Raw genomic sequence first — 13591 nt, forward strand, 5'->3', positions numbered from 1 at the left:
GCTAAGACTTACAGTGCTACATGTGTTCCATGTAGTTCATTAACTTTAAGTCTGTCTTCCGGTTATATGGTTGGAGATGATGCCCCTTTCCCCTATAAAAGGGCAGTTCCTAAAGAAGGCTGGAGATGATACTTGTCTGTAGTTCCCTTCAAGGGGTTTTGATGGCCACCTAAAAGCAGTTGCCCAGGGACATGTCATAGCCAATTCCTGCTCTAAGTAGGGATTGGAATGCACATAATTTGTTCTGTTACAATGAAAATAGCACAGTTAAAGTCACAATATTCCAACATTTCTACAGCTGCACATCTGTGAGAAGGGACTGGCTTGGTTTTCTTACCAAGAATTAACCTTCAGGGTGGGTCTCTTGTCATTACCTGTACATTGCACATGGTTTCAGGATGAGATTGGTACCCTGACTCATTACTACGTGGAGTTGAAAGTTCTCTGTTGGAACATGTAAAATTGTAGATCAGAATAAGCCTTAGCAAACTAAACGGTAATTTTTGCTTAATCATGGTCTTGTACTTTAATCTCTCTGAATCTTGTAAAATCACCCTTATAAATTAACGCTAATGTACAAGTCTCAAGCTGTCCTCCCTTTCCAAGATGGGTAACTAACTGTACGGGAGATGTGGCAGTGATTTGAAGTACATTGATGTGAACTGGGATGCTCAGGACTGGAAAGGAAGAGTGAGCATTCTTAGAGCTGCTTCCCCATTTGGAAGGATCAGCTCTTCAGCAATGAATAATTGCCATTAATTTAGCTTAATTTCTAGTTCTGATTTAAATTTTAGGAACAGCAGTTCTCTCTGTACAATTAATGAAGGAGGATGAGTGGTTTAGAACGACATCAATTCAGTGAAGTCATTCATTAACCTTCAGCTTGCCTCCAATAAATTTCTGATGAATCAATATGTGCCCTCAACTTCATTCTGCGCATTTTAAGATTAGCATTCATGTGCCATGGATCGTAGCAAAGAAATTGCAACTTGAATTTTCCTGGAACAACCTGGTATGCCTTGCCAAAGTGTCAAGTATTTAGGCCATTACGCTTTCTACATAAACAGAAAAAAATTAATAACCTCTGAGGAACTTATAGTATTCTTTGACTTGCTTCCAAATTAGAGAGAATGTCTTCAGTTGTGCTGACTGAAAAACAAAGGTTCTCTTACTGTCATGAACATTTTAAAGATTTTGGATCTTTGCAGCCATCACTCTGAACAGCTATACTTAAACACACATTCTTTCACGATGAACAGTCAGCTTATGATACTTGGGTGTTTGGATTTTAAAGTTTGCAGTGACTAAACACTTTGGCATACCTGACTCTGCTTTTTCAGGCCCCTCTTTTTCTTTTTTAAAAGGTATTTAACACAGTTCCAGATGCACAGCAGTCAAATTCACAGCTGCTTTTGTCTCAAAAGAGGAGCACGGATTCAAAGCCGCCTTCGTGCAGCGAGAGGCCTTTAACACTCTTCCACACAGTGCAGCCTAATGAGAAGCGTGAGTATCTTAATCCTCCATTTAGCGTGTTTTGTTGTGACAATTATGCCACACTATTTTACCATGGCCCAGAGGCTCAGTTCTCACATAATTAGTGTCATTGAGAAGGACACAAGTTCCAAAGAGCAGAGCATGAAGGATCTAAAAAGTCCACAGTATTTAAAACAATTGATCTAACTAGCCATGCTTCGTTTCCCCTAATTTCCCTCAAAGATGAATACTTTGCCAAAGGTGAAGTAGTAGTAGTAGTAGTAGTAGTAGTAGTTTAGCACCCTTGTCACTTCCTTGTATCAGTAAATTTGATCTGTCCTAGGCTAATTCAGCTCTCTTGACTGCCTTGAGAACTAGAACGGACAAAAAGACAGCTATTTTAACAAGCCAGTGAAATTTGTGTTTTGTTTGAAATCTGAAGCCTGAGGCCTACTGCTGGCAACTGCAGTTCCTGTTGTTGTCAACAAGGCCAAGTCAATGCCTAATAAAAGTGGATCACCTAGTTTCCCCCCAACGTTTCACTGTCTACTTTCCTGTAAATCTAACTCCACTTGAAAATCTGGGCCACTTATGCTTTTGAGTGCATAGGACCTTCCTGGCAAATACTGTATTTTATTTACCAGGCCAAGCTTGGAAATCACTTCAGTTCCTGTGTCTCTCCAGCCATTTACTTGTTCACTATTTACAGTTTCAGGCTGTAAATATTCTTTATTTAGATCTTCCTGCACTTTTCAGACTCCCAGGACTAATGCTTGTCTGTCTGTTTGTCTGCGCCCCAAAATGCAAATAGTTGCTGGTAAGGACTGCCTAAAGCCCATAGCCCAAGAGGGACACACCCACACCACTCCACCCCAACCACAGTCTGCAAGCCTATACCATCGTCTCTAGATTGCTGCTCATCTCTAGATTATAATGATCAGCTCTGCAGGCAAAAATAGGTACTTTTTATCATTTTATTTATTATTATTATATGAAGCATTTACAGAAAAATAAAGATAAAAGCGACCAGCTGATATGGTTTGCCATCCTCTTTTAACATACATATTCAGTTCCCATCACCTATTATTCCTAATCTAGAAGTTTTTACCATTTTTCTTAGCAAAGTGATTGTTAATACATATGAGAATATGATCTGTTATAAGAATATATTCTGTTATTATCTTAAATGATATAAGGTCAGTCCCCTTCATGAATTGGCCCTGACCTAAGAGTTACTGCTGCCATCTTGTTAATACCTATGAAGTATAGTTTGTCATCCTCTTTTAGCATACATATTGGCATACATATTCAGTTCCCATCACATATTGATCCTGATCTAGAAGTTATTACCATCTTTCTTAGCAGAATAGTTGTTGATACATATGAGAGTATAATCTATTATAAGAATATATTCTATTATTGTCTTAGATGATATAAAGTCAGTTCCCTTCATATATTGGTCCTGTCCTAAAAGTTACTGCTGCTGTCTTCCCCACAGGAAACCAGGAGAATACTCCACTGTTCAACTCATCCTTCAGGTGGTCGCAGAAAATGAAATTGTGTTTTTTTCCATAGTAGAGTATTTCTGATTGTTCTTCTGTCAGGGCCAGAGAAGTCTCTTACTTGATTCTTGCTTGCAGTCGCCTTTAAGTAGGCTCTGTATACTTTATCAATCTGGATCTCTTCCTCTGGTCGCACAGAGATATCTCCTGATAGCTTCCTGGGTGCTGTCGCTTTTGAATAGACACTTTTTATTTTGCTGATCCAAATCACTTCCTGCTCTGAATAGACTTCCAGGTTTTCGGTGCTTTCCTTCCTTAAATCTGTTTTCCCAAGTTCTTCCAAGGTGCTTTGGATTTTTATATCCCTAGCTCTCTCTCCCTCCTGTTGATTAACTTCCAAACATTGAATTTTCGTTTGATGTATTATTGGCTGAGCTGTGTCATCAGCTGCTCTCTCTAGACCGTCGGCTCCGTCCAAAAGCTCCCCCTTAGTCCCACGGATTTCCTTTTCCACCTTATTGACTGCTTTCAGTATCTTTGAGTTCCCTTCGCATAACAAATGGAAAAGCTGTGCCTTAGTTAATTTTTCCATAGTTCTACGCAGTCACAAACTATAAACAGAAAGTCTCGTGAGGTCTCGCGGGAGCACGAGCGATCCCAAATTATCAGTTTGTCGATCTCCGTTTCAAGTCAGCTTCCCCCACTGAACTCTCTCCAACAAAACTTTAAAGCTCTCTCTTTGTTTGGTTAGTGGGTATAATTAGCTGGAAGTCTCTCACTCGACGAAAGAGGGAATTCACTTGTAAATTGGTTGAGGAGGGGAGGGGGAAGAGCTTGTGGGAAAAGAAAAGGAAAAGCCAGAAAGCTTTCAATCCTTACTGTTATAAACTTCAGCTCCTGTCAGTCTGGTAAAAGATGATCTGGGAAGAATGTAGGGTCAGCCGGTCGTTTCAAGCTTAGAAAGTTATTTACGACAAGGGCGCCATCGTGACCTTGAGCACACGCCGCTGTTGATCCGGAGAGCTCAGTCTCCCTACCTCCCCACGGATCTGTAGGACCCTCAGGATGCCGTTCCCGGTTCCTGGGGCGACCGGCGAGCAGATTTGCATATCTGCTCAGGTCAGCCAGGTGCGAATGCTCCTGACCCTCAGCATGGCTTAAGAGCCGGACAGAAGTCCAGCTGTTACGGCGCCATCTTCAGTCGAATCCCCCAAAAATAGGTACTTTGAAGGCCAGACTCTGAGGCATTCTATCGTTTTATGGCCTTCCTCCAATACTCCAGGAATATTTCCAGCCCAGGGGTAGCCAACCTCCAGGTGGGGCCTGGAGAGCTCCTGGAATTACAGCTCATCTGTGGAATATAAAGATCAGCTCCCCAGGCAGAAAGGGCTGTTTTGTAGTTCGGACAGTGTTGTTGTGGAGAAGAAGCATTTAAGGCCTCCCACACAAATTGTTATTGAGTTGAAACACTTGAGACCTACTGCACAGACCTAACTGTCATGTCCAACAGCTTCCCTCCCTTTGCCTCAGACCACTGACAGAGCTGGCGGTGGCTGGTTAGTGCGCTTCCTCCCCCCTCCCCTCAGGCCTGCTGTGAAGGAGGCTCTGACAGTCCCTGACTGAGGCGAGGGAGGTGTTTCCAAGAGCAATACAGAGGAGTCTGTGGGGGGGACTTGTGCTTTCCTTTGGGGGGGGAGCTTTCCCCTTCTGCCAAACCGTTGGCTGACAGAAAATCCCCTGCTCACTTAAAATACTGCCTCACTGCAGTGATGAAACAAAAATGCTCAGATTTCACATTTACATAAATAGCCTAAAGCAAGTGAAAGTTTTGATATGTTAGCAAAATCAGTCTCTCCAGTCATTCCTCTCAGGGCCAAACTGAACATGATACCAAGATTTTCCACCTTTAAATAGAGTTCAAATTGAGACTGTTGAACGGTGGGAAAGAAAGAGTTCAGCTTTCCCTTTACCACTTTTTCAGTCTAAAACAGCCCAGCAGATCTTCTGTTTGCTCCATGAAACAATTTCAGGTGAGGAAACCTGTTTCAAGGAGAGTGCTATTTAAAGAGAAAGAACCACTGGAAACTCTATTAACGGAACTGCCATGGTTGTAGCTGGTTTGGTTCTCACTCTTTCAGTGAGTGCTCATTGTTCACACTCCTATAAATAAGAACAGACAGTTCTCCTTCCTTGACCCCCTGTTTTATCCCACACAGCCTGCCTTCCATCATTACACAGGCAGAAAAAAAGTAAACGTTTGCTTTCCTCCAGAGTCACCTTAATGTTGAAACACCTTTGCAAGTCTTAAAAAATGTGTGAATTTCAGGGTGCCTGAGCTAGCGAGGCAAACTCCATCCACTGACTACTCTTTTAATTAGGAATTGGGCTTGGCAATCTGTCCCCACGCCCATATGTGTGTTAACCCAGACAAGCCCCGTTCTGAAATGTGAACCCATGTGCACTGCCAGTAGCCACGCCTGGGAGTACAATAGATTCCAAATGCTAGCGAGGTCTAGCTGGAGTAATCCCTACCTGTGTCTTGAATGTTGTTATTGCAGATTCCCAGCTGCTGGGGATCCTAGAACATATGCCTTTTTTTTAGTATGGGCACCTCATGTTCTCAAAGCCACATGTCTCGTGCCTACTTCAACTTGGTTTGGAAAAAGCAGCCCTCAAAGTGCCAGAGAAGCCCAAATTGCAATCTGACCCCAAGAACAATTTTGGAGGTAAATGGGCTCTATTTGGAATGCCTCCTGAGCATTAAGAGTCAGTCAATCTTGTTTTATGAGTCAGCTAATTATGAACTTGAGCAGCATCCCTAGTCTGAACATGTATGGAGGCCTCCCATCCTTTAATCAAACTGTAGTTCATTGAAGAAAATAAAGCCTTTCCTTAATTGGAGAAAATAAATCTTTTTATCTGCAGACAAACAGACAAATAGGCTTTCAGATAACAGAAAGGGAACTGATTGGGTTTATGTAAGAATGAAATAAGAGGCATGCAAACTCTTTTAGTTCATTCACATTTTTAAATTAATTGAAAAGTTGGTTAGAATTCTGTGGTCTGTCCTCTGCTTTTTGTTATCCTTAAATGAAATGCACCATTCTCTGAGAGTATCCACAAAGACTGTTCATTCTCATTTCATATTGATGCTCTAAAAATGGAGTTTGTTAGGTGCAAAGAACTGTTTTTCACAGCTTTGACTTGACATGATACACTGGAGAAGTTTTTAAAAATTCCCTGCCTCCTTGGCTCCAGTGCAGATTGGTGCCTCCTGTTATGTTTGTGCACTTTGCCATGTAAAGTTTTGTTTCTCAGTCACTAAACAAAAATAGGACAGATGGATAGCTCCTTCTTGGCTAATGTAGAATAGATTTTCTTTCTAAATCTGAACACATCCACACCCATAGGATATTCCTGCTGCTTAATCAGTGTCAAATATTTAGCACTACTTGGAGGAGAGCCTCATGGGAAATATGCACTTTCCAAATATAGGCATTTTTGAAAGATGAAAATGTAGTTTTCATCATCCCCTTTTATGTGCCAGGCACTGCATTCACAGATCAGTGGATTTGTATTCAGTAAATCCAAACTAGGTCTCTTGGACCAGCCTGAATGTTTGATAGTCATCTGCTGTAAGAACAAAATGATGTCAGCTCCCAGCATATTGCCCATGAGGGTTGGAAGGTTGTTACTGTATTTCTTTAGTGAAAATAGAGCTTCCAATTGTTGTGGCGTGGCTTTTCTGTAATACTGATAATTTTAATTTCCCACAGTAAATTGTGTGCAATATAGACTATTTAGTCTGCTGAACACTGACAGCACAAAAACACAAGATACCTAGAAGCATGAAGGAGCCCTTGGGCTGGTGATATTTTAACTGAAACTGAAGACCATTTCAGATCTATGACTATTCGGCAGACATAAAATGTAGCAGATAGCAGGGAATCCTGGTATGGATCTGGACCACACTTGTGGAGAAGGGATGTAACTTTCTCTCCCCTGTGCCGCCTCCTAAACTAGAAATGCTTTCCCCCTCTTGAAGCCTTCTTTCATTCTCACCCCCTTTCCTTAGCCTCTTCTGAGGGCCAAGTAACACTTCAGTTATTTCAGTGCCATATGTAGAACTGCTCTGTGAGTGCACTTTTCACCTTAGTAATAGCAGCAATAAGTCTGTACCAAGTAGGATTACTCGTCTCCAGGTGAGGCCAGTAGATCTCCTTTGGAAGGTGGACTCTGTCATTAAACCCCACTACAGTCCCTCCCCAAACCCCACCATTCCCAATCTTTAGCCCTAAATCTCCAGGAATTGCTCCAGCCTGAGTTGGCAGATCTAATACCAAAGACTTCTGATGAGCTAAATGGAGAAACGTATCCTTGAACGATGCTCTTTCATCAACACAGTAATCTTCCAACTTGAACAGTTATACCAGCTCAAACAAATTCCATTGTACTTTCAGATTTAGGAGGCTGGCTGTAACTATAGCATTGGGCAATGTAAAATCCTTTAATGTTACAAAAGTATTTGATTACATTTTAATGGGCTAGACTGGCTAGATATGTAGCAGCATTCCCTTCCATTCAGTTTTCTTCTAATGTTCCTCACGGGTTACTGCAAATACATACTTACTAGGCAAGATGGGCAGAATATAGCCAACCCATGCAAAGAGAGAAAGAGGCTTATCTGGAAATAGATCTTAGGTCATCTTTGAAACTCCAGCTAAGAAGTCTTTCAAATCCAATTTGACCTGTACTGTGCGACCTTGAAATTTAAGAAATTTGTTGTCAGTATTGATTTATTAAATGCTTAGGCAACTTGCTGCTGGTAAGGATTTCTCTACTGTTCACCCATGTGGACACATTGCTTCCCAGCACAAGCAACAAGATGATGATTTGTCTCTCTCTCTGGAGGAGATCTCTTAGGAAGCTAGAAATGGCTTTCAGTAAAAGGGCGCTACAAGTGTCTTGACGGGCAGAAAAGCTATGGTCTTAGCATGACTGAAGGCTAAAAGCAAAACCACACTTGCTTTCATATCATAGATATTATGCTTTTAATCTCAGCTCTAAAGCAAAATTGTGTTTTATGATAACAGGTCAAAAGCTTTTTTCCTTGAAGAGGTTTAATGATGACTTAACATTTTCATAAGTAACACAGAAGAGAAATTACCTAACAGTGTTTCGGGAATATCAGGACTGTAACGAATCCTGAGAAATAGTTGTTCTCTGTTCCCATGGGGGGAGGGGGCTGGACTGGATAGCCCTTTTGGTCTCTTCCAGCCCTGTGAGATTGTGATTATGGTACTCATTTACTTTTACAAAGAAACCCCAAAAAGAGTATTATTTAAATACTGGATTGTAGTTCCTTCAGAACTGGTATTGCTTGGGATAGTAGGAAGACCAATCACAGCATACAAGAGAAATTAAATTGAACCCAGTATAATAAGCATGAAAAGAATATCTGTATCATATGCTATGTTAATCTTGGTTACTGGGCATTAATGGCCCTTAATAATTCAGTAAAGCCCTAGTAGGTGGTGCATGTCTGGGGCCCTGAGAGTGTCTGTCCTCTCTTTTCACCCTGATGGACATGCTCCAAGGGCAATCCCTGATTGGGCTAGCCTGTGGAGGGCCAACCCACTTGTGCCCATGCCAAACACTCCCTACCAGCCGCTGAAGTCTGCCCAGCCCACCACTCCACCCAGGCGCTGGAACAGCCAGAGAGAAGGCAGTGGCAGTGCTGAGGACAGAGAGGAGGAAGAGGGGGCAGTGGTGGCAGCACCCAGGCTGAGGACTACCCGCCCCAGTAGGACACTGGCCTCTAGCCCCCACCCACGCTCCCGCATTCCCGCCACTGTTCCCAAACACATCCGCAAAACCCCTTCTTCTGGCAAGGCAGCCCCACCAACAGTTCTGCCCCTCCCCCAGACATGATGCCCGCCTCGGGGGAGTCCGTCTCCTGCACTCACACCTTCAACCAACCAAGGCACCTGACCCATAAGGAAGCCTCAGACAGCTTGCCAGGGAAGAGCTGCTGTCTCCCCCCTCCAGCCTTCCACACACAATGTGGGGACTGAAAGAGCACACGCTTTACCTACCTCTGGATGAGCTGTCCCCAAGCCTTCCAGCCAGCCCCCGCCCCAACCCACTTCAAAATTTTTGGTCTCGGAGGCCCCTCGCCAGACAAGAGACGCCACCTCCCTGCACCCACTCCTCAATCCTCCCAGCACACGTTCAGAAATGCCCATCCTCCCCCCTGCAGGCCCATCTACACTTCTCTTCGCCACCCTATGCTACCTTTTTCTCGCCATGCCTCCATTCTCCTACAAGGTTCCTTCCCCTCCCAAAGCTCAGATGCCACCAGGGGTCAATGCCCACTCCACGCCACCCTTCCACTGCCCTCCACACCCAGCGGTGCCCCCACCCCCATACCTCCATTCCCCTGCCCCTTTCTTCCTTCCTTCTCCTCCCTTCCTCCATCCTTCCCAAACTTTCCCTCCTTCCTCCGTTCCTTCTCTCCTCCCTCCTTTCCCCTTCACAAATACCTTGCTCCTTCCTCCCTTATTTCCTTCCAACCTCCCTCCCTTTTCTTCCTTCCTCTGTCTGTTTCCACACTGGGAGATGCTAGCAACGCCTGTTGTATCCCTACATGCAATGGGCTTTCTCCCCTAGTGTGTGTGTGTATGTATATGTATATGTATATGTTAGAAAAGGAAACTAATAACTGAGGTCAGTCTTCAGAAGACTCTCTAAACTTCAGTGGAAACTACTGAGAGGCTTATGAATTATACTATTTATCTTCACAACGAAAAAAGAAAACAGCATGCTGATAGAGCAATCCTAATCCAGTCTAAATTAATTGATGTTGTTGAAGTTGTGGTGGAGTAACTGCACTGGGTTGCGCTGTTACTTTCTGAACTGGCCAAGTAGTTGCTATAGAGGGTTTGGGGGTTGTTTAAGAGTAATTTAAGAATTGAAGTAAAACATTTGATTTAATTTCTGTAAAATGATTTGTAAATATGGATAACACCTCCTGGTGGGGGGAGGGAAGTAGCATGTCAGAGGGAATTTTCCAAATAAATATTTAGAAAATAATTTTAGTAAGAGACCAAATGTGAATTGTCTCATGTACATACAACAGCTGTAGATGAGGAGCAAAGGGGAAGGGAGAAACAATTGGTTTCACTTAATGCAGGATAAAGATCCTTTTTTAAAAAATGGATATCAATAATATTTTGACTTTAGCTTAATGAACTTGTTTTATATATAAAATATGATATGATGATGATGGTGCTGTAGCTTCAGTGGGTAATAAATTCCAACATTCTGTTTATTTATTTAAAATATTTTGATGCCACATTTCTGCCTGATCAGAGTCCTCCAGGCAGTGAACATAAAATGAAAACTGTTTAAAAAAAATTAATATTACAGATTGTAATAATTTCACTTAAAAACACATAAACCACAGTGGAAGGAGGGCCCATGGCCAGTTTTGTGGGGATGCCAGACAAAGTCTTCACCTGCTGGTGAAAGACACTGATAGAGGGAAACAGAGAAAATCTCCTATTGGAGGGGGTTCCAAAACAAGCCCGATCCCATCACATCTTGGAAGCTAAGCAGGGTCGGTCCTGGCTTGTACTTGGAAGGGCGACCTGCAAGGAATACCAGGATTGTGACGTGGGAGCAGGCAATAGCAAACCACCGCTGAACATCTGTTAGGATCTCCTGGCTATATTGAACAGATGCCATATATATAATAAATAAATCCTTAGTTCTATGAAAATTCATGGAAATGGTTCTTTCTTCCAGAGGAGAACAGGAACAGTATCATCAACTCCAGCCTGGAATCAGTCATATCATCCAACATGAACAGCTTCCTCCGCTCCAACAGCACTCCTCAATCTAATATGAACTCCGGTGACCCTGACCTAGAAGTGATTAAACCCAAAAGGCCAAACTCACTGTAAGTACAGTCCTAATAGCATGTCAGAAAATCTACTCAGCTAATCCACAAGCCTATTTCTTAAGAAAAGATATTGTTTCTCGCAAAGAGTGTGGAATCAATAATGTCATTTTTTAAAAAAATCAGCATGTAGCCACAGGCTATATGCCTTGCAATAACTTGATTGTATTTTGGGCTGCTTTTTACCTCCTGAATACAAGGGGTAACTCTTATGGCTTTATACTGCTTCTTGCTAGTCTGTGCTTGATTCTTGTGTTTAATGCTGGCTGCACAGTGGTGTTTCCCAGTTTCAATGACTCCCAGAATTAAAGAAGAAAGGATTTCCTCTTTAGCTAATGCCTAAAACTTCTTTGCCACAGTTGGTCGCAAGCTAATGTGTGCATTCTTTCTCTTGTTTCTGCATTGGCAATGTTCCAGTGAAACGATTAGTCCTAAATCTCAGAGGAATGATCCACTGGGAATTGTTCTTAATCTCCTGCAGCTGAGTTCTCACATGAGCAGCAGGCTTCTGTCAAGATGGAAAATTCCATCTTTTCCCCAGGCTCTGTTGTGTTCTATAGGAGAACAGAACCCAGCCCACCTGAGTTTTTTTTCTGCACAGATAGAATTGTCTCTAGAATGGACTGGAACATGTTACAGAGGTTGTACAGCTGCTGCCAGTAGCATCAGCTTGGTTCTGTTGCTCATATTTGAGTTTGTGGATATTACCAAGGGAAAAAGAGCAGGAGATGTTGGGTTTCTGCTCTGGATAGCAACCACTTATACTGTATGATGTCTAGCTCTGGTTCAGCAACAAAAAAAGCTGCTTGTAGGGCAATACATTATTGCTTCTTATGGTCTCTTGCTTAATAGCTCTAGAACATGGAAGGAGCATACTCAGTTGCTCCCATTACTAGAAAAGGCCGCCAGTGGCTGAAATTGACAAGTGGCTGTTTTTGTTGCTACAGGAGGACTGGGTGTCATTTGCAAGGCGGTAGCTGGTTTATTTCTGTCAGGTGTTCACCATGCAGCCAAATATATTTCTTTTTCATAGATACCAAGTAGACAAAGAGGATGTTGCTATTACTCAAACATGTTGTGTTCTGGAAACATGAGAAGAGTACAAAAGGGTATAGTTGATGACTTATCAATTTCTTAGTTACCAAACCCTCTATACAGATGTGTGTGTATTTTTCATTTAACTATTCAGATCCTGGTTTTAAGATTACTAAACCATATAGTAGCTGGTGATTTTCATTGTATAAGAAACTCAGACTATACAAGCATTAAAAATAAGCAAGATTTTACCTCTCCGTGGAAATACCTGTCTACTTCCTTGTGGAAATTTACTGAAATGAGATTTTAATTAATGGAGTTTTCCATTTCCTGCGAAGATGGTGGGTGTCCTTCCAATTAAGAAGAAAGTGGGGAACCCAGAAGTTTTTGAGAATTGAGATGTCACAGACATTGATACATGATTTGCTCAAGTGCTATAAGTCTAGACCAGCCTTTCACAATCTTTTTACCGTTGAGAAAGCCCTGAAACATTCTTCAGGCTTCAAGAAATCCCAGAAGTGTTGCAATCATGCAGAATATCATTAGGAAGCATAGTTGTGTATATGTCCACTCAAGTTCTCATCCCTTCCCACCCCCTCGAGGCCCATCATTGGCCATTTTGGAAGGGGTAAGTGGGTCAACATGATCACCAGTGGTCATATCACCAGATAAATATTTAACAAATTTTAAAATATATTAAAAATTATCTCCCCCCCCCCCCCATTCAGAAAACCCATTCAGAGCTATCAAGAAACCCCAGGGTTTCATGAAACCCTGGTTGAGAAACCCTGGTCTGGAGTTTCCAAGGGGGAATAGTAAAGGTTACATCATCTTCTGTCTTTCTGGCTTCTTGGGCTAAAACTAAAGAATGTCTCTTGCTCAGACAGTAGTTCTTATATAAATTACTTTCTTTATATTCCACTTTTCTCCTCAGTGAAGACTCAAACTGCTTCCATCATTCTCCCCTCCTGTATTCTCAAAACTAGAATTGTGTGAAGTACATTAGGCTGGGAGAGAGTTATGGCCCGAGATCATCCAATGAGCTTCCATGGTAATGAGGCTTCAGTTTTCCCGCCATTTGTTCTTTCAGAATTAGTGAGTGCTGGCAAAATGCTAATTACAGAGTTAATACAATTGTGTATGATCTGGTCTGTATTTTAAAAACCAAAGAGGATTTCTGGCGTGAGAATTTTATTTATATGTAACAGGCAAGTCTATTTCAAATTATACTTTCACAATATATCTTTAAAGTTATGTGCGTTTTTGCTTATAATCACTGATCACTATAAGGAATGACGAGTGTATATGAGTTATGAAGCACCATGAGATAACTCTCTGGTGTAAACATTGTGTTAATCTGAAGCAGCAGAGTCCAGTGGCACCTTTAAGACCAACCAAGTTTTATTCAAGGTATGAGCTTTCGTGTGCACACATTTCCTCAGATACAGTGTCATGGACATGAAAGCTCATACCTTGAATAAAACTTGGTTGGTCTTAAAGGTGCCACTGGACTCTAAATTTGTTCCAATAAATGTCTTTTTAATAAACAATAACCCAGTGAGAAGTAAAATTATTTATATAATATAGTAGTCTCAAGATGCGGTTTGATCTTGCTTTGTTT

At 42.0% G+C, this 13591-nt stretch overlaps 1 protein-coding gene across 7 annotated transcripts in view; it reads left to right on the forward strand.

The window, feature by feature from the left end:
- ARHGAP26 (Rho GTPase activating protein 26) overlaps positions 1-13591 on the forward strand; it is a 423503-nt gene that overhangs the window by 315533 nt on the left and 94379 nt on the right. For all 7 annotated transcript variants that reach the window (XM_077326941.1, XM_077326940.1, XM_077326943.1 and 4 more), the window contains 2 exons: positions 1365-1503; positions 10782-10935. In XM_077326941.1, coding sequence (XP_077183056.1) covers positions 1365-1503; positions 10782-10935 — 293 coding nt within the window. The remainder of the gene's footprint in view (positions 1-1364; positions 1504-10781; positions 10936-13591) is intronic.

Source organism: Paroedura picta, chromosome 3 (assembly GCF_049243985.1).
Source record: "Paroedura picta isolate Pp20150507F chromosome 3, Ppicta_v3.0, whole genome shotgun sequence".
NCBI classification, from domain to species: Eukaryota; Metazoa; Chordata; class Lepidosauria; order Squamata; family Gekkonidae; genus Paroedura; species Paroedura picta.